Genomic DNA, 22,772 nt, shown 5'->3' with positions numbered 1-22,772 from the left:
GGTCATATAGCATTCACCTACCTCCCCTCCCCCTGCAGTTTGCACTCCTACCAATTTTAAACACAAAAATCAGCATGGATATGACAATTTCACAAAGCACAGTCATTTCATTCATCAGTTTATAATTTCTAACCTAACACAGAGTCTCTAACACTCATCATGTTCCCATTTTCTAACCTCTGTTGTCATCATGGAGTCTCTAACACTGTCATCTTATTCCCAATTCTAACCTTATTGTCATCAGGGAGTTTCTTATTTCCTTGTCTAACTTGATTGTCATCGGGGAGTATCTAACACTGTCATCCCCATTTCTAACATGATTGTCAATTTCTTACTTGATTGTCATCAGGGAGTATCTAACTCTGTCGTCTTATTTCCTTGTCTAACTTGATTGTCATCAGGGAGTATCTAACACTGTCATCCCATTTCTAACATGATTGTCAATTTCTAACTTGATTGTCATCAGTGAGTACCTAACACTGTCATCCCATTTCTAACTTGATTGTGAATTTCTAATTTGATTGTCATCAGGGAGTATCTGACATTGTCATCTTATTTCCTTGTCTAACTTGATTGTCATCAGGGAGTATCTAACAGTCATCCCATTTCTAACATGATTGTCAATGTCTAACTTCATTGTCATCGGGGAGTATCTAACACTGTCATCCCATTTCCAACTTCATTGTCATCAGGGAGTATCTAACATTGCCATCTTGTTCCCTTTTCTGACTAAAGAATGTAAGGAGTAGAGGTGCTTCACTGGTTAGCATGCTATATTCCTGACTGGAAGGTGCTGGTTCAGATCCTATCATCAGACCAGCTTGGGTCAACTGCTTTTGTGTGTCCTTAGATAAGGCACTTTACATTATAAATGGCTTGTGTTGGTTTACTGTAAAGCACCAAACCAAATCAAAACAAACAAGAGTTTCTTTACTAACATAACCATTGTTTTTGTGTAGGTGAGCTTATTTTTTTCAGACAACAGGAGTGATTAATTTCATCATCTATGATTAGATCCAAATAATTCCATAACGTTCCATAACTTTTGGAACATATGTACATAAAAGTTACATATCACGCCCTTTTTATCTTGTTAAGCTTTTCATAACAATATTAAAACTAGACATTGTAAATATTGGCTGCAGACAACACAGATTTTACCTTCCATATATGTGTAGTCTAAGAAATATCACCCATTTACTAAATATGGAGTTTTCCAGAAACTGGAAAAGAACATTGAGCAGGCTGTTTTTTTATACTGAAAACTTCCATTTGGTTTCAGACATGAAGAAGATGACTGTGTTAGGGAACCCCTGGTGACGGGTTAGAAATTTTAAATTAATGAAGTTTTGTGCATTTTTTTTATCCTTGATGCGTTTTGTTTTCAAAATTGCAATGGGTGTAAGCTGCCATGGGAAGTTAGGCAATATTGTAGTGTACTCCCAATAGCCCTCAAGTCTAGATCTAAGATTTTTTAATAGTAGCTGGATTCTGCATACCTGATTGATATGTCATTGATTCAGTGACCAATTTAGTACTATATCAATTTACGGGTGTGATTCTCCTTGACTTGCAAAACATGAATAGCATACTGTATGCAAAAAGCAATGCAGATACCTTACAACATATACCATGTTAAGACAATAAGAAATGTTGACAGCCTTAACTGAATTATTAATACTCTTTGTGATGTCATTATCAGCAAAGAGACACTGAATGGTCTGACCAATCAGCAAAGACACACTGAATGGTCTGACCAATCAGCATAGAGACACTAAGTGGTCTGACCAATCAGCATAGAGACACTGAATGGTCTAATCAGCATAGAGACACTGAATGGTCTGACCAATCAGCATAGATACACTGAATGGTCTGACCAATCAGCTTAAATGTATCAGATGTGATCAGATTTGATTTATAATGTTTTCAAGAATTATCCCAGGTGATAAATGGCTCAAGGTCAGATCAAAGATCATGGTCATGATTTTGATTTTTTGGGAAGGCAATATAGCATGTAAATTTGGCAAATATTTCCATTATGTTTTACATCATGTTTGCATATCACCATGCAAACCAAATGGTGATATGTTTTATATGTGTGCATATCACCATGCAAACCAAACGATGATATGTTTTATATCATGTGTACATATCACGATGCAAACCAAATGGTGATATGTTTTACATCATGTGTGCATATCACCATGCAAACCAAATGGTGATATGCTTTATATCATGTGTGCCATATCACCATAGAAACCAAATCAGGGATGGTCCTAGCTTTTAAAAAGTAGTCGCCCAAAAAATCGCCAACCTCATTATTTTGTTGCCAATTTTCAAAAAATGTTGCCAGAACAAGTAGTGAATATTTTTCCAAGTCTGTTAATGTAGTAGGCAATGAAAAGTCTATTAATGTAATAGGTAATGAAAATTGCAAAAGATGGGATAGTTATTTCTTTATTAACAACAAGCAATACAGCTATAATATTACAAAATGAATCATTACATGACTGTTTTGCACTATTAAAATGTTTTAGAATGTCACATGATGATCTGTCGCAATTTGTTGAATGCATACGATGTGTGCATATCTACTTTAGGGTCTGAGACTTGGGTGGCGCCCTGAAATGGAAATAATCATAAATTTTTTATCTCATAAATATTTCATTTATAATTATACATGTTCTGATTTTTTTTATATATATATATATATATATATATATATATATATATATATATATATACACATTGAATATTACAGTTAACAAGCTATAATATAATATTCTCAATACCTGTGTGATACACAACTGGTGCAGCTTTGGAATAATTGTGGTGGTAATAAGCCACAAAGAAAGTGTACCTGATGGCACTGATAATGACATTAATACTTTTACTAATAGCAGCGATCTACACTACTTCCATGGTCTTTGCATCCCACATCACCATTAGTGCATAGGTATGACTGTTGTCACCTGAAAAAAATGCATTATCAAATGTAAAATATCTACTTTCCTGACATCTACAGTATCTCACTCATTTTTTAAATAGAAACATCAGATATATAGCAAATCTATATTGTGTATATTATTTTCCAAATAATAGTTTTGTAAGGAACTTTAGTTATTGACATGTTAATTATAAAAAGCTATGATCGTACTTTGCAATGTAAGATAAATGTCACATAATTCGACCATCAATTTCATGCATTCAGTAATTAAATCCCCTCCCCGCCCCCGTTATGGCTAGCGTCACAAAGTACATCTCTGTCAACTAGGAGTTTCTGAAATTTATTCTGCAGCGCTTTACATGCTTTGCTTCTAGTGAATTGCTTTCTAAATCCCAAGAATAATCACAGAGTGCTGTAGAATTTTTCTCAACAAGCAAATGTGATCTCCATTCCCACCAAGGAAACTTACACGAGTCAACACCTGGTATTATTGTACCATATATATATATAAATTCACACCCATTTTAGGGATTTTTAAATGTAGCAAAAGAGGGCATGGTATATTTGTCAATCAATGGCAAATGCTTTCACTCACTGTAGAACAGGCGGTTTCTTTGAAGTATGTTGAATAGGCTTAAGTCTAACCTTCAGCTATTGTATAGAATTTGATATGGGGATACGTTGGGGGGCGGCAAATAAGGCACTCCACAGGGAGAAATGGCGTGTCCTTTTTGAAAATTTCACGTGTATTGGAAAAAGTTGAGAATACTTAGTGAAAATGATGCTTAAATATGCCTCAAAAAAATTCCCACTGGTAAGTCCCAATCTGCTGTTTTCAGATTCAATCTCCCGACTTGGCTTTTGAGAAGAAATTTTTTTTTTTGTTGCATGACACACTAGAATAACTTTACTGTATGGTACGGTATTAACTAAATTTATTCAATGACTATTTGAATTCTTTTGGAGATCAATTAATTCTTTATGTACATTTGAAACTATAACACAGAAGAGGCATTTTTCGTTCATTGGAACGTATTCGGATTTCTTGCAACTATTGGAATTTATAGGACTTTTAGGAACTGGGAATTCATTCACCATGCTGTAAGTTAATTTTATTCTTTCGTTCTTGTATTTTGAGAAATAAATTATTTTTAATTATGCAAAACTTGTTTGTTTTCCTATTTCTTGTTGCATAGTTTAAGTCTGTGCAGTCGTAACACGGGATTGACGGCAAAAGGAAAAGATCAATGAGCAAAATTAGCATATATTACTTACCCCGCATGGATTCATGTTTGGTGACACACTCCTTCTTCAAAATATGACAGCCAGTTGTAAATGAATTGACGACTTGTGCCTTGATACATATGTCACAGAACATCTCCTTTTTGTGTCTTATGTCAGCCACAGACACCCAAGTTTCCAGCTGTCTAGAAATTTTCAGGAACTTTTGACCCGTTCATCATGATGTGGTGTTGCACTTGAAGCATTACTACGATCACTACATGTAGATGATGTTGGACTGCAAGTTTTAATATCAGGTTCAGTGACTGTGTTGTCTGATAAATTTGCACAAAATCCAAATGCTGTTAATTTTTTTAACTTAATGTTAGGATGAGATGATGAACATGCAACGTCTAACTTACGTTTACCCATGTTAATGTTGCAGTGTTGACAGTTTATAATTGTGATTGAGATTTTTTCCATTTGCTTAGTATTTATACACAGCAATCGGTACTTCAAAGGTAATCAGTTTTCTCTGAAGTTTCAGCAAAACTATTTTATTGGTATATTTTTTTAAAAAAACAGAAGGATTAGCTGTTCAATTAATTGTAGCTGTTTCTGTACCAGTCTTCAGAGGTCGGTCAATTGTAGGTAGAGTCCGGTAGCATGATTGAGTGTATCACAGCATACAGTACTCGAGCCAGATGTCAACATAAGCGGATTATGATGTAACAATGCACTGTAAAGATGGGTTTGTCAATATGAACAAAGGATTTGTTTATGTAACAGATTCCAGTGCATTATTTAGCCAAGTTTGTGGCTTGTTTTCGTTGTCCCTTTGAATTTCTTCACTCCAAATCCATGATTGAATGTACTAATTAAAAAGTCAAAAAGGCTGTTGCCCAAAATATTGCCAAATGGAATATTTTGTCACCAATAAGGAAAAAAAAGCACAATTTGTGACATTGGCGAAGCCCAGGACGATCACTGCAAATGATGAAATAATTAATTTAGTACATAGTGCACCCATAATTAAACTGAGTGTTCCCAAGCAAATTATATTTGACACATGCTGTTACTTTTCCAGTTAATTTGTGCATGACCCAGAACCTCTTCTGCTATAAAGATCAAAATATATAAGACACAATAAGAAACTAAACAATCATCTGCACACAGTACATGTTAACAGCAAATCTCTAGCTGTGAGCAATTCAGTTTTTAGTCGGCAATACCTAGTTTTCACCAAACAGTCAAACTATATGATCTGATTGGAGTTTGATGGTATGACTGCTTGAGCTATGAATAACAGGATTTAATGTTACAGTAAGCTCAGCTCTACATGTCAGATGGTATCCATGTCTATAGCTTAATGAATTTTCATGTGAATGACCAAAATGTAGATAAAATTACATACTTTTTTATGCTTCCCTGGTGATTTCATCATAATTGCATCCATATACATGTACTTAAATCATGTCAGAATGTTCTTCTCACAGTTAAGTGATTTTAAAAAAATTGAAATATTGGTTTTATTGCTTATTAGACAAATCATATCATAGACATTAATTTAGAAATTTTTAGAAAATTAGAATATGCAGCCTATATTTGTCTCCTATAACCACACAGCTTGTGTTAAAAAAATGGACATTTCCTGAACCCCATGACCAGCATGGTGGATTACATGTGCACAGACCACTCTTTTTAGCAAGAATCAGATGAGTGATGCTACTCTATATTCATAAAAATAGTGTTGAATGTGTTCAGTGATTTCAGTAAATTTAGGTATGCATGAAACTACAGATGCAGAACTGAAGAAAGGGTAATTTAAATTTGGTTTTGGGATGAAATGCAGCTTCAGAGTGTTTGACAGTTGTGTAACACTTATTCTGAATGATTTGCAGGCAAAACATTTTGTGCTAAAACCTTGTTAATTTTCTTATTATTACTGCCATTCTTCAGGATTTGCCCTACCGAGAATCTCTTCATTGTATACAGACAGCTTTCACCATACTCTCTGGCCAGGGATCTGTTTTCAAGATTGACCCAATAAAGTTCTACAAACACCTATACAAGCGCATGTTTCATGTTCATGCAGGTATGTGGTGTTTAAGATTTTGTAATTTACATAAATCAGACAGGCAGTGTTTGTGGTTTTTGTTTAATACTTGTATGGTTCACATGTTGACATGCTGTTATCTTTGAGGTATAAAAAACTGAAACATTGACTTGTCTGATGGAAGGCTACTTAAAGTGTTGAAACCAGGGCTTAGTCTGTGAGAGGAGATTTGTTAAGTAACTCTTGTATCACTGCATCATCCAGGCTTCCAGATAGGTCTGGTAAACATAGAATATAATGGGTCTAACAGCACATGAGCACAACCTTGGCTACATAGTGCAAAGTTTAGATATCTTAAAAAGTAAGAAGAATCCTTAAAATGCAGAGTTACATTTTTTAGATTAACCAGTTTGTTTTAAAACGTTAAGACCTTTTCATTAGGAATACCATCACAGGACACATTTTAGAGTATACAGGTTGCTTCCATTACTCCCCCATCGTGAGATGATAAGAGCGTATCAAGCCTATTCTACATCCCCATGACAACAGGAGGGATGATTTAAGATGAAACATATTATCATATAAATACTCCTTTATGCAATGAGTGCAACTGCAAACTGCATAGACCCAGATCAACTGTTGAATAATGTACTGGCAGATTGGGGTTTATGAACTTTTTCCCTGATTGTCCTTGGCATTATGCAATGTCAGAACCTGGTCTTTGTTGTTTGCAGTTGGACTCAATCTGTAAATGAGACTCCAAGATCTAAAAATTACAACATAATTTTAAAAAAACAAGCAGCTTTATCTCAGCATTTGTCCATCCATTTATTTCCTTATCATTTGTCCTGTTATTCCTTTCCTCACCAGCTGCTCCGGTGTCCTAAGTGGTTAGAGTGTCTGCCTCAGATGTGGGAGGTCCTGGGTTTGAACCCTGGCCAAATCATACCAAAGATTTATAAAAATTTCATTAGCAGCTGCCTCTCTTGGCGCTCAGCATTAAGAGGTTAGTGTTAGGACTGGTATGCCTGGTGCCAGAATAATGTGATTGGGTGTGGCATGATGCCACATGTCTGTGGCATGATGCCTCAGTGCTAGACATAACTATAAACTGCCATACTGCAGACTTCATAGTGATATGACTGAAAAGTTTTTAAAACTACCTTAAAAATCCATATCACACACACACCTTTCCTCACCTTGAAAGAGATGTATTTAAATTAATATTTTTGTGTACATTCACGACCATGTTAATGTTTTGGAACTGCAGTTTCTGAAACTGAACTGGAGGTCATTTTGGTGTAAGTGTATTTCAGTACACCAGACTGATAATTGGTGTAACTTATGGAACAGTATTATTGATTGCCTTTGTGAAAAAGTCGTGTTCGGATTGGCAGTTCTGCTTCAAGACTGATTTAAGTCACTCAGATTTCAAGGTTTGAGTCTGAAAATTCTTACTTACAATGCCAGCGTCTGAATAGTCAGTTTTATTTTAGGTTATAGTAAAACGGGCTTGTATTGCATCTGGTTGGTCACTTATTTAAGCAAAGTTTGTGTCAGCAAAGTACTTCTGTATTGATGTTATAAATTTTAAGTAAAGTAAATGTACAACAGGCATTTTTTATTAATCATTCTTTGCATCATTAACAGTATAAGAATTCTAAATAAAAATTAATATCAGTTCTCATCTATGTTTCTAGGTACAACAAGTGACGATGTACCCATCATGCTGGACTGTCTTCATGTGATGGTCACCAGACATAAACGGCAGGTCTGTATTAAGGATCTTTACAGCTTTTCATATTAATGCATATGTAACACACACACAGACACGTACACACACACACCTGCAAATCGCACATACCTAGATTAGCCATTATTGCATTGGAAGATCCATGTCTGTGCTGTTGACTTGCAATCATAAGTGTAAAGAACAAGTACACTGGCTTGATATTCTCAAAACATTTTAGGCAAAGAAAAGTCCAGAAAGTGTGACAGTTTATAATTTAAATCTGAATTGGCGTAGAATCACAAAAGTTTAACGCTAATCCATCTACTAGAGTTCCCAATTTAACAATCTAAGTGCTCCCTGGGTATTTTATCTGATTATGGGTTTTTGAAATTGCATTTCATGTTTGATACAACAGCAGATCTGTGTCCTCACAAATCACAGTTGATTGCATGTAATACACATGCAAATAAAATTACTGTTGTAACATAAAAATAATAGAACTTTCCAAATTTTCTTAACGTCAGCATTGTACTTGAACGAATATTTCAAATATGTCACAAAATATTAGATGTTGAGGTTATGAGCTTCAACTCCAGTTTTGAGCTCAGCACATTTTGAGAATACAGTGCCTGGTCCAGGATGTCCTGTGAAATGGCCACCCACCCACTGGTCCATTGCCAGCTAATGTTGTGGCAAACTGGGGTAAAAAATGATTATCCAGGATTGTCAGTAGGTATGTACCAGGATTTCTTGATCAATACATATCAGTATGGTCAATTGGTACATACCAGTATGGTCAGTTGGTACATACCATTATGGTTAAATGGTATATACCAGTATGGTCAATTGGTACTTACCAGTATGGTCATTTGGGGTGAAAAGGTTAAGAATATGCATTTTATTTTTCATACCAGGTCTCACAACAGCGTATTCTGGCCTTCCTGAAAAGGTTATGTACCCTGGTACTACAGCAGACTTCTAGTGGAGCTGCAGGTCTCCTCCCTGTTGTAAGGAGTATTCTCATGGTATGTTTTGTCTGTCTGTATGTCTGTGTAAATAAGTCTTTCTGCCCATGTACCTGTCATACAAAAAGTTTAGGAGAATGTTGAATATGGTTAATCTATATGGATCAGCAGTGTTTGGTGTTGTCATAATTATTGACAGCATACATTATTTGTGACTGCCTTTAGAGCTCATGGTTAATTTATTTTTTTATAGTGAAGTTTGTGGTACTTTCAAGCATGGCACAAATTTGGAATTAGCAGGTGTACCAATGACCCTGTTTGGAATTTCATAAATCCCCAAATAGTGCCCATTGCAGAATTTTATCCACTGAAAAAAGTTTACTCATACCTTGCAGTGATTCACAACTAGTAATGGGCCCACACATGTAAAGATTTCTAGTTACCTGCTGGCAGTGATTGTTGAACAATAGACTTTCATCACCTGATTGTAGTTCATGGATAGAAATGAAAAATGATATGTAAGAGTTGGAGATATGAAAATCTGAATGTTTCACGGTTCCCATGCTATGAGTTAATTGGAAATAAGTTGGGAGAAAAAAAATGAGCTTTTTCCCAACTGGGGAAAGCCAGATAATTTTGCAAGTATAAATCAGAGTTGAGGAAAAACTGAGAATTTTCATTTGCTACTTGATTGCTAAAAAAATAAGTAGCTGTAATTAAACTTAGTGAGTTAAATTTATTGAGGTCTTACCAAAATCTTCGGAGGTTGTGGAACTCAGTCAGCTGAGGTACATTTGCTTTATGGATTATTCAGGTGCTTTCCTTAAACATATTTGAAAGGTCTATCCAAGGAATCAGGTGATCGTACTTGTCAGGTAGACTGGTTACACCATAATTGGCTTCATATCAATATATTTATTTATATAGATTGTATAATGACCACTCTAGCATCATATTGTGCCAGCATATTATCTGTCACTTGAGATAACAGTGAGTTTAAGAAAATAATAAAACTTATCTTCCTCAGTTAACCTTTTGATATGTATAGTTAACAAATATTTGTCATAAAATCTTTGCTTGTTACTTCATAGTTTTGGTTGTTCATGCTGCAAACTACATCATCATTATTATTAAACATTATCATCAGTAGTAACCTTTAATAAACTCCCACCCCTAACATACCATTCAGGTGAAATAATTGCTAAGACAATGTTTAGTTCAGAAGGCTGTATGCATATTTCACAATGATTGCATTAATATGCAGTCCATAGTTGGATTATGTTGAAACTATATGTTGGGGTAGTGCTACAGTGTAAAAATTTACCCTGATAAGCAAGATAGGTAAACAAGCCAGCCAGCACCACCACCACCACCACCCAGATGTTGGGGTACCAACCAGACATAAGTATATTTTTTGTAATACAACAGTATATAATTTTTAAAGGTTCTTTGTCAACTTTAAAACAACCCTTTTCTTCTCTCAGTATGTTACCCAATCATAATACCGTAGGAGAACTACTACTTTGCAAATCCAGCTCTCCCAGATACTACTTTTAGCCAAACTGATTTAAAAGTTTTCTGCCAAACTTGATATTGATCACCCGTTAGGTGTAAGTATTGGCAGCAAAATACTTGAACCTGTCAGTTACTATTTCTGCTCATGCTAAGAAGCACACTCTCGTCATGAGAGACCTCGCAAAAGCCAGAATCTTTGTTAAGATATACCATGACAAGTTGGAGGAGTATTTCACTTCTAAGGTATACTCCGTCAATATTTCCAACTTTTTCTTTTCCTATACCAACAATGTTCTGTGTTTACAATTTGCTAACACTTTGATGTCATCACACATTTATGTACTTGCATGGGGAGCCTAATCGACTTCACATTAAGTTCAGGCTATAATTATTTTGTGTACATGCAAGTGTCTGGTGCTTATAACAATTTCTGATATGTGTAATTCCATTATGAACAGGTACATATCAGCGACTTGACATTCCAAGGCATTTGTAATATCGGGGTGCCAACTTGAATGATTTTACTTGTGTATTACCTGTGTAATTGCCTCATAATGTATATTGTTACTCTACTTTGCAAGTATAACAATGCCTCAGTTCCATTTTAGGTGAAGGTTTTTGTGTGTGATATAGACACTTATGTACCTTTCTGTATTGCTTTCACTCTGGTCAGACAAGTACAGGCAGGCTTTCTATACACTGTCTACTCAGTCACGTGTTGCTCATGCATGTTTCTCTAGGCAACTCTTGGGTGATGTTTATCTGCATAAGCATTCTATCATATTTAAAGAGCACGTAGTCACTCACACAGGTAGCCTATGCGGCTTCACAAGATAAGCAAGGCTAAAATATTTATATGTGTGCATGTCATTATGGCATTAAGAAACTCCTTATATATGTATAATTCCGTCATTACTGGTACATACAGGTGAATTTTCTTTACCTAGCATCATTAGCCTTGGAATGCCATGCTTCATTGATTCTACCTGTACTTGCCGTCCTTGACCGTCCTACAGGTAGCATTGTCATTAAAATTGTCTGCTATCACTGTTTTCCAGGTAACCATCATTTGGTATAGCTCTGCACCCACTCTGTATTCAAATAACACAGGTGCAGGCCCACAGGTTTATACTTCTCCCTGCAGGTGGTATTGTCATTTTATTTTACCTGTATGCTTCATTGATTTATTAGACTGTCTGTTATCAATTTTCAGGTCAGTTGTTTAAGATTTATTTTTGCAGCAACATTGCATTCTCAAGACAAGTGCAGGAGTATAGTTTAATATGTTTTGCTTGATTTATCATACAGATTAGAACTAAGGACTGAAACACACAACTTAGGACAAAGATATCACCAGTCTGTATGCTGACCTTCGCTCAGTTGGAGAATTTCTGGCAGACAAGGCAGATAAGTCAACCCTTACCCTTCAGCCACAAAGCATGGGAAATAGACATGCTTCGAAACAGCTCCAGCCCCAGTAACTCAGCATTATTGGCAACTCCTATCTACCTTGCCTCCTTGGGGTTTGACTACATTCCTTTTGCAGAAAAGTGAGGGAAAGAGCTAAATAAACAGCTAAGTTCTCTCTCACTCTACTGACATACAGACTGGTTATGTGTATCAGACATCACATAACCTGTCCCATCTTGTCAATCCTGATGATATCCTACCCACACTGATGGCCTATTTACATTGTGACCAGCCTAGGCCAGATACTTGGCATAATGAAGGGCCAAAACAGCAGTATGACAGGTTCAATCACTAACAGTCAGGCTTCCAGTATGTTGAACCCAACTTTTGCAGACATGTACAGAAATCAGTCTAACCCACATACACCTCGACACTCATCCAGCATGATGCCAAAATTAGTTCCTCGCCTCAGGCACCCAAGAAGACTTTGCTTGTTCTCAAGTTTCAATGGATGTTGCTTCTCTATTTCTCTACACTCTGCCATGAGAAGAGACTCTTTACTCAGCAATTATTGAGAAGTCACAGTTTCTAATTCAGGAAATTCAACTAGTTTAGTGAATAACGACCTCTTCACTCTTAGAAGCTAAGTCTCGCGCATTCCAGGAGAACTTAACCTCACCTCAGGCAACCAGTCTGATGTTGGTTCTGTTGTCATCAATCATAGCTTATCTGCTTTCACGGGAAGATTCAGCCATTTGAGCCTCCACTGGGGACATTTTCTCCTGTGAAGCCTGGAATTCTGCCCTCCTCCATCAACAACCTGGACCAGAGCCCCAGCATCTGTTGATCTTATAATAAAATGGAAGAGTCCAACTTTAATTACTTCCATAGTCTGTGAGAGTTACAGACATTCTGACCTGCCTTCATTATCAGGTCAGCGGCCAGTTCGACCTTGGCCATACACCAGTATTCATTTGGAAATCCCAGCAGTTGACAGTGATATCACCACTCTGGGAATGACAAAGCCACACTCCATATGTATTGATCAGATGGCCTTTGATGACACTCTGCAGTTGTTGTTGTTGTAGGGTTAACGCCATTTTTCAGCACACGATAGGCTATACATGGCGGCCAGTATTTATGGTGGAGGAAGAAACTGGGAAATCCCCAGAAAGAACCACTGACCCTCGAGAAGCTACTGGCAAGCTTTGTCACATACCCACATTGGCTGACAATCTGCAGTTAGTGCACAATATGGTTTCCATGGCTTCGATGTTGGGATTCTTCTCTATGGCTATCTTCCAGCATGTGAAACAGCTTATCTCTCTTGAATGCCATCCGGCTTCTCATCACCAAGGAAAAATCTGATTTAGTACCATCTCAGCAATTTGTTATCCTATGTATGGAGTTAAATATACAGGCAACATAGCTCTTATCCCTCCCTCAAGATCGGGCAATGAAAATCAGAACCATGTTGGCTTCATTACTTTTGAGGAAATTATATCCACATGGGAATTCCTAAACCTGCTAGGCTTGCTCAATGCAACAGCAAACATACATCTGCATAACAATATTCTGGAGATTATGGCCATTATGAGAGTCGGTCACTGGTGGCAAGAATATTTAAATGGCAAGAGAGTTCTCATTCTGTCCAACAACTCTGCAGTGGTGACTTATCTCAAACAACAGGGAGGAACCAAGTCCACAGACACTTGTGTCCTGATATGGGACTTTATAAAGTGTTAGTGTCACCAACAAATCATTTACAAGTTCACAGTATCCTGGGTTGCCTAACATAATAGCCAAGTCTTTGTACCAGAACAATTAACTAAGACAAACAGAATGGTCTCCTCACCCCTTGGTTTTCTTGCAGATATGTACCAGATGGTACTGACCATTGGTGGACCTGTTTGTGACCAGGTGGAATACCAAGCTTCCAACTTTGTATCTCCTGTCCGAGACTCAGAAGCCTATCAGTTGATGCTCTGTCAATAGATTGGAAAGGCCTGGATGCATACACCTACCACCCAACACCTCAAATCCTAAAGTAGTATGGATAGCATGAGAATCAGACTCGCCTTATCCGAATTGCACCACTCAGTTGGGAGAAGTCTTGGGTCAGTGATTTCATCAATTTTGTACTGGAAACTCCTTGGAAAATTTGGATTTTCCCTCATCTATTCAAACAGCCATGACATCTTTTGTTTCATTCCTTCCCAGAGCTACTGAACCTGCACATCTGGATCATATTAAACAGGCCCTCAGAAATAAACAGTTCTCACAACCAGTCGTGAAGAGAAATGCTCTGACAAGAAGGCCCTCCATTATGAAAGCATATGATGGCAAATTGCACGTTTTTGCCTAGTGGTGCACAAATGAACACATCTTACCTCTCCAGGCATATATATACCACAAACAGCTAACTTCTACTCTACGATGAGAGAAAGTTTGCACCGAGTATGATAAAAGGTTACTGCTCCAAGATCACTAACACCTTTTATCACCACGAAAGAGAGGATCTCAGACAAAGCAAGGACTTTCCTTTCTGTTCTGTAACTTTCAAGCCATTCGAGATTTGGGAATGAAACTTGGTTTACACATTCGTAATCATTAGATAGTGTGTTGTGAACCATCTTGGGGTTCCTTTGTTCAATTTCAAGGTCAGGTATACTTGTACTTCATCTTTAGAAGCTATATTGCATACTGCATTGGGTATACTATATGGAAGGTTAAGGTCATGGCTCATTATTTTTAATTTTCCATAAATTGTTATTCTGCACCATACTATTGATCTGTTTGAGATTTAAGGGATGTAACTTGATGTAATTCTGTATTATCAAAAGAAGGTATTATATGTACCACATTGTGGATTATATCTTCAAGGTCAGTGTATTGGCTTAATATTTAAAAATTTCTGGCACACTTTTATTTCCATTCCATAGCTTTAGAACCATTTGAGGTTAGGAATGAAACTTAGTGTATTTGGCAGGTATATAAAAGGGGGTCCTATATTCAAGGTCAAGTTTATAGGCAAATATTTGAAGTTTCAGGATCATGTTCTCATTTCCTCTATAACTTGTGAGACGTTTAAGATAAATGAATGAAATTTGATATACTTGTATATTGTCAACAAAAGATACGTTGTATTCAGCATTTTGGTCCTTTCTTGTAGGTCAGGGTTACATGTGTACATTTCATTCTTGGTTTTGTTTCTGCTTTATATTATAAAAGCTATCTGAGATTCATAGATAAACAATGATACATTTATAATTCTTTGAGATTTTATCTTCAAAGTCACTTTCATGGTGCAATTTCTTCCCTTTTTTGCACTTTTATTCTCATTCCTTTTGAGATGGAGACATGAAACTTGGTTACTTTCCATGCCTGACCAGTAACTCTACAGCTCTGTTACAATGGTCAGTCAAATTTCATGATGTACCTTTGGTGACCTCACCGCAGTAGTGAGGGGACAAAATAAATTCACTGAATTTATTGTTGGACAGAGTGAGCTTCAGAATGTTAACCTCAGTTATGCACCGAATGAAACATGGAAAGGGTTACAGATCTGCTTGGGATCCCACTCTTTTCCAATACCTTGTCTAATAATACTGATTTATATCGCATATCAGTGATTTGATTTGAACAATCAATCCTGATGCTGATTATAATACTGAAACACAGCTTGGCAATTGACATTGTTTTACGTTATATAAACTTTACCATAAATAACCCAATCCGTGAAAAGATGGTAATTTCTGCTTTTTCAAGTTCATTTAATAAATTTTAAAGGTATCAGATCTATTTTTTCATTACTGTTATTTTTTACAGACAAATATTCCAGTAAAACCTGTCATTTATGACCTAAATCATCATGCATGGATTGATTTTTTATTGTATGAATGTTCTGTTGTGACCAATCAACTGCTAAGCATGACTAGCAGCCATGTTTTTTTTGGGGGGGTAGGCAGAATATGTGTTGTAATACTGATATCTATGAGCACATGACAAAACTACATATCAACAGTTCTGACCTCTATTGAATCATTTGTAACCATAGTAATAAACTACATATAAATAGTTCTGACCTTTATTGAATCATTTGTAACCATAGTAATAAAGTACATATCAACAGTACTGACCTTTATTGAATCATCTGTAACCATAGTAATTGAGGAAGGTCTGCATTCAAAGTGCAGATTGTATTTACCATCTGTACTCAGTTATAAGTTGGGTCCTACTTCTACACACACCTAGATCTGCTGGTGCATTATGCACCAGCAGATCTGTGTCTTTGCAGTTTGTTAGGAGTAAGGAGCAGAACAAACAACATAGACCCTGATCTAATCTGTGGGTATATTATGCGATGACAAATTAAGATCTTGTTGTTAGCAGTTTGACTTTACTTATTAGCATGTATATATGGTAACCCATATGCAGAAACAAAAACAAAAAGAAACAATAAAGAGTTGAATCCAGCAGCTGGTTTTCTTAAACCTACAAGTACTGTTGTATACTACTGACTCCAAAGCAGACTAAAGTACATCACTCACTACCATTGTAGTGCTGAAGTCAAGTAAAAACTGAGTGCGCTTAACCATTCCTATACAGATGTTCATATTGTTTCCTTATTTGTTGTGAAAACCCAGCACAGTGCCTATACAGATGTTCATATTGTTTCCTTATTTGTTGTGAAAACCCAGCACAGTGCCTATACAGATGTTCATATTGTTTCCTTATTTGTTGTGAAAACCCAGCACAGTGCCTATACAGATGTTCATATTGTTTCCTTATTTGTTGTGAAAACCCAGCCTATAATGAATGCCTATAATGTAATAATGAGTAAAAAGATAAATCTTTTCACTGACCGTTCACTATTATTGGTGTATTTAGTTAATACATTACCAGTAATGGGTAAATGATGCCTTTTGTCTCCTGATAAGGTACCAACTCTTTTCAGGTGACTTAAGTCTATTGTCATTGTAGAACTTTATATTGTTTGTTGCTTTGATGATTTTTACACTATTTGTAGTCACTGATAATTTGAGTCTAACTGCTGTCTGCATGGACCCAGATTTGTTTTTGTACAATGCACTGGCAGACTGGGTTTATGCATTTTGTTCAGAGCAATCAGTAGAACAAACCGCAAGAACCCAGAGCTGCTGGTGCATTATGCAGTGGCAGATTGTTGTTTGCACTTGGACTTTTGTTACAAGTGGGTATATACAGTGGTTACTAAAACGTACCAGTAAACATCACACTGTCTTTACACCAGTTAGACTGTTCCTGTGGCCTAGTGGTTAGAACATTCACCTCAAATGTTGGAGGTCGCATGTTGGAACTCTAGCTGAGTCATACCAAAGACTTATAAAAATGGTACCAACAGCTCCTTTGCTGGGTGCTCAGCATTAAGTGGTTAGTGTTAGGACTGGTCAGCCTGGTGTCAGGATAATGTGACTGGGTGGGACATGATGCTACATGTCTGTGGCATGCATGATGCCTCATTGCTAGACATCACTAAATTGCCACACTGCAGACATCATAGTGATATGAGTGAAAAATTGTTGAAGCTATATTAAAAATCCAACAAAAATCCAACACACACACTCTCTCACACACACCAGTTAGACTGGCAGGATATTAGTGCACTGATTCAGTCCATTTGTGTTTGAATAAGGCCTTTGAATTTTGTCACTGAATAAATTAATTGGTTGTTTCTCAATGAACTAATTCTGTCTTATTTAAATTGGTATGTTATGTTACATATTTCCCCAAGGCCTGATTAAAACTGCTACCAATGTTATTACAACTATCATTGCTTTGTTACAAATGTGAATGTTAGGTATTTGTCTTTATTGAACTTAATTTAAGATTAATATGTGTAATGCTTTAACAAGGATTGTGATGAAAGAATAAAATGCATGTGCAGTAATTATGGGTAATTTTTGGTTTTAAACTAAGTTTAAACAGAGTTGAATTTTGACTTTGAAAACTGCCCTACGTCCTCTTTTGTGATTTTGATCTTAATCTTTTTCGTGCTGCATCATAAAAACATGGTTGTACCATTGAGCATCAGCTTTTACAAAAAGTTTTGTTGATAAGCAATGTAACTGTATTAACTTATAAAAGGTATTGGTTTGGTTTTCAAAAGATTCAACAGTTGTAATCATTATTTGTTCTTCGGAAGTAAACTAAATTGGTGACTTTCATTTTGTCAATTTGGTATCAGATAGGTATATTCATGTTGATTTCTGCTGTTAAATTTCGGTTTGATTAAATTGAAGCAGGGGAATTTTGCTTCAGTTTTTAAACCTTTGCAGAAAAATATTAATCAAATTTCATGCCTACATTGGTTTAATGTTTTCTAAGACAAATTATTCCGTATTTAGTTCACACTTTCCTTAGATAAACAAACCTGTCAGCACCCATGGGAAAAGGGCAAAGTGAACTTTGTAGACAGGTGGCATCTGAAGTCAAGTTAATTTTTCAGACTTGGTTCATTACAAATGCATGTAGTATGCACAGAATAGCATTAGTAGTATCAGTAGTAGAAGATTATTATTATTATCATCATTATTATTATTATTATTATTATTATTATTATTATTGTCATTAGTAGTAGTAGTATTATGATATCAAGATACATTTATTTAGTGTAGCTATTTAGCAAAACCAAAAGAAAATAATAAAATAAAAAGTTACATACAAAATTCGCGTATCCTCACTCTGATTTATCACTGATTCTCCTATCATTGTCACGTGCTGAAGTTTTGATCAGTTTTTTTTTATATATCAGTTCCATAATTTGCATCCAAACTTTACCTATGATTAGGATACACAGGACTGATATTTTGTTAGGCCAGCTGGTATAATTAGGCAGGTTTTCAACAATTGATGCATTTAACAGTTGCTCAAACTCACAAGATCAAAAGACAGTCAGAATTTATGAGTGACCTTTGATAATTAGAGTGAAAAGAACCTTTCTGCAGAAATCATTTCCTGTAATATACCTTTATATATACCTTGCCTTTGCTTATTAAACAAAGAAGTTTACTTTGCATACTTGGAGCAGTCACTGCTGATATGCTTCAGTGACCACTGAAGGCAGGATGAAACCACTGCTTGGTTAAGAAACAAATGGCGGATGACTGCAGAAGACAAATGACCACTGATTACATGACATTTTTATAGGAAATTTCCTTTGGGAGGGTGAAATTAGAATGGCTGTTTTAATAAATGACAGCTGAACTCCAGTGACCATTAGGATAGGTTTGATTGTAGTCACAATTGGATGAACAAAACCTGGATGCTTGATTTTTCACTCAGATTTTTAAATTTCATCCTGTAAAATCTGGGGGTCCCAAACTGTACTTGCATGTTCTAAAATAGTTCTAACTAAGCCTTTGAAAGCTAATTCTTTGACATTTTGTGGGCATGATGACAAGTTACGTCTTATTTGACATAAATTATGATTTTGCTTTTGTGCATACAATTCTTAAATTTAAAGGTTCCATTTCTGGTAATTGTGACCCCTAAATATTTTTTATTTGATTGAGATTTTATAAAGCAGTACTTTCCAGTGAATATGACATACTGATTTTATGGCATTTCTTTCCTGTCATTTGCATTATGTTGCATTTTTTAAGTTGGACTTGTATGCCACATTTTTGCACCCATCTTCCTTGTTTATTTATGTCATTGTTTAATATCCGAGTGGGTTTTGGTTGATCTGCATCATACTTAGTAATTGGCAAAGAGGCATATATATATACTGTGCTTTGAGGTTCTTTCAAAGATATATTGGACCAACCCGATTTGGAAACATTATTCTTGAAAACATACAAAGAGTATATCACACATAGACTTCTGTCCACTATTAAATAAAGAAATAACTTACTCTCCGACGATTCATGGGAGGCACAGTCATCAAACAAAAATGGTTAGTAGGTCACATTTATCTAAATGCTTAGCCCAGTCATCAATAACAGAACACCATTGTGTTTCACAGCTGTGTAATTTACAGAATGCTTGTTGTTTGTCAGATATGATAGGAAAATTATCCAAGTACTTTATGATGTCAGAATAGATAATATGTTCAGGCACGTACTGGTGAGTGAGACTTGACAGTAATTATCATTACTTGATCACATTTTTGTTAGCACTGGTTACTGACCAATTGTTTGGGCTTTTGCACAGGTCCCAAGATTGTTGCATACGGTGTATAAACACGGGTACCAACTCCTATGACAGTTCCTTATATATTTTTGTATGTTTATCACCAGGGCCACAAGCTTTTCAGGTATTTAAACCATGTAGGAACTTTTGAACCAAGCACATGAATAATCTGCTAATAACTATTATTTAGTTTTGGTATTTTTGGAAGTATACACAGTGAAGCAATTTCAATAGAGGGGGAGATGGGAGGACACCTATCTTGAGAGACTGCTTTTTATTGGCAGAATGAGTGGTCTCAAAAGACAGGTTTTACTGTATAGTGTTTTCTAGCAGTGGTATGTATGGATGAAGGTGGACATATGGATGAGCACAATACTAGCTATGTTGTTCCAGCTGAAAGATTAATCCTGAAAATGTACAAGTAAATAATTGCAAAAAAAGATAAAACCTTCTAAATATAAATAACATAGTATTAAAAGATAAAACCTTCTAAATATAAATAACATAGTATTAAAAGATAAAAGGTAAGATTTTAAACTTTTGTTAAAGGTATATAAAATCAGAAAGATTAAGGTAGACAAGCAAAATCCATAAAAAGATGGTCACAATTTGTTATATTAAATATATTCTATCAAAAATACAAAATATTGCAATGATGGTCCATCAACCAGAAATATCTTAATTGAGTTCTCATACGAATAAAACTTTTATCTCAGAAGGTGGAAGTTGCTGGACTTGACAAGAATTTGTTATGTTGTCAGTGGACACTGCAAGATAAGCACTCTGGTCAAGGTTCACCTGTTAGGTGGAAAGGTATACACCCTGATCAAGATTCACCTGTCAGATGGCAGGGCACACACCTTGGTCAAGGTTCATCTTTCAGATGAAAAGATAGACACCCTAGTCAAGGTTCACCTGTTAAGTGGAAGGGTATACACCCTTGCGAAGATTCACCTATAAGGTAGATAGGTAGACACCCTGGTCAAGGTTCACCTGTCAGGTGAGAAGGTATACACTCTGGTCAAGGTTCACCTGTCAGGAAGAATCCATGAGCATGCATAATCTAACACAGTGGTTGAAAGGCAGAACCTGTTTGATTAGGCAAATACATTACCTCAAAGTATCCATTTTCAAACCTTCCACTTTACTTCCTTTCATTTTGTATACTGTATATAAGTAGTTGGAACATTTTCCTATAACATTATGATTTTGTTTATGTTTATATCTAAATTCATTTTATTGTTACTTATTTCAAGGGGAGGGTGTTCAGTATGAACTGTTATTACTTTTTCACAAAAGAGACTTAGAGTGGTGCGTTTATTATTGTTATTATCATCATTATTATTATTATTATTATTATTATCATTATTATTATTATTTAGGTAAGTTCGAAGCAGCTGAAATAACTGTTAATCTTTTACCAGTGTTGTGACATTTTGATTGCATTAGGATTTATTTTATGCTGGCCAATTGCTATCATCTTTACAGTTTTTTTTTCTTCAGACATACAACTACTGTGATATTTTGTTTGACAATGAGGCACAGGGGAATGGAGTGTATCTACCAGAACTAGATGATCCAGAACACTGCAATGCTCAAAACACCATGCTTTGGGAGTTGTCCTATTTAAATGTAAGAGCTGAATGAACCTTGTTGATTAAATAGACCTCTCTTGAGGCTTAATGAGATCTACATTATAAGGGGGTCAGGTAAAAAGCTAAGTTTTTTTACTGTCATGCCACAATGATGCTTTCCCAGCAAATGGAAAAATGATTTCATTGGCTGATGACAGGAGTATACATCTTGCATCACAGGATGATATAACATTGTCTTTGTACATAGGTATTTATCTGGAAAGTGTTTGAGATAGAGAGACACAACCTCACTTCAGAGTTTTACTCAGGTACCCTCTGTCATTGACTCAGATGGATGGAATATTTTGTACAGTGGAGTTTTCACTTGAGAGTCTTGTTGAAGAAGACTTCTCCAACAAAATGCATAATTTCATAATGTTCTGATGTTTTTTTTATCGAAGAGTCTCACATTTGACAAGCATAGAATCACCAAGTTCAGTCTAGCTTGAAGATTTGAGGACATTAATGGTGGTTTTACTGTTGAAAACTTTGAATTACCAGTGACTTTTCAGCAGAGACATTAATTTGCTACAGTTCAATAACAATTAACATCTTCAAACACAAGACTAGAATTCATTTCTAAGAAAAGTTGAAAAAAATATTTGATGAAAATCACAGAAATTGTCATTCTTTGTGGCTCATGACATTTTATGGCATCAAAATTTCTGACGGTATATTTTGATATTTGACCAGTCAGAAAGCATCTTAAGATTTTCAGATGTTAGAATCCAATCAATCGATTTACAGCATTCTTTGGCCAATTAGGATAGATAAATTTACCATTTGTCATTCCTTTTAATTCATAGTAAATAAAATTACCATATATTTACAGCATTCTTTTGCCAATTAGGACAGTTAAATTTACCATTTGTCATTCCTATTAATTCATAGTAGATAAAATTACCATATATTTACAGCATTCTTTTGGCCAATTAGGACAGTTAAATTTACCATTTGTCATTCCTATTAATTCATAGTAAATAACATTACCATATAGTTACAGCAGGTCATTGTTTTAGTATCAGGTCACAAGTTATGCTCAGCAACTTGCTATGTCCATGAGTTTGTCAGAATTTTAGCCAGAGTGCAATCAAGCAGCTGTGCTGATGTGTGAATAACA

At 35.7% G+C, this 22,772-nt stretch overlaps 1 protein-coding gene across 1 annotated transcript in view; it reads left to right on the top strand.

The window, feature by feature from the left end:
• Nucleotides 1-22,772, top strand: part of LOC149795170 (nucleolar complex protein 3 homolog) — a 124,861-nt gene that overhangs the window by 75,754 nt on the left and 26,335 nt on the right. The window contains exons 15-18 of the mRNA XM_089964892.1: nt 6,128-6,263; nt 7,925-7,995; nt 8,871-8,981; nt 21,522-21,650. Coding sequence (XP_089821018.1) covers nt 6,128-6,263; nt 7,925-7,995; nt 8,871-8,981; nt 21,522-21,650 — 447 coding nt within the window. The remainder of the gene's footprint in view (nt 1-6,127; nt 6,264-7,924; nt 7,996-8,870; nt 8,982-21,521; nt 21,651-22,772) is intronic.

Source organism: Sinohyriopsis cumingii, chromosome 7 (genome assembly GCF_028554795.1).
Source record: "Sinohyriopsis cumingii isolate HCF-2022 chromosome 7, ASM2855479v2, whole genome shotgun sequence".
Lineage (NCBI taxonomy): Eukaryota > Metazoa > Mollusca > Bivalvia > Unionida > Unionidae > Sinohyriopsis > Sinohyriopsis cumingii.
The sequence above is the reverse complement of the archived record's forward strand: the minus strand, read 5'-3'. Positions and strand labels throughout refer to the sequence as shown.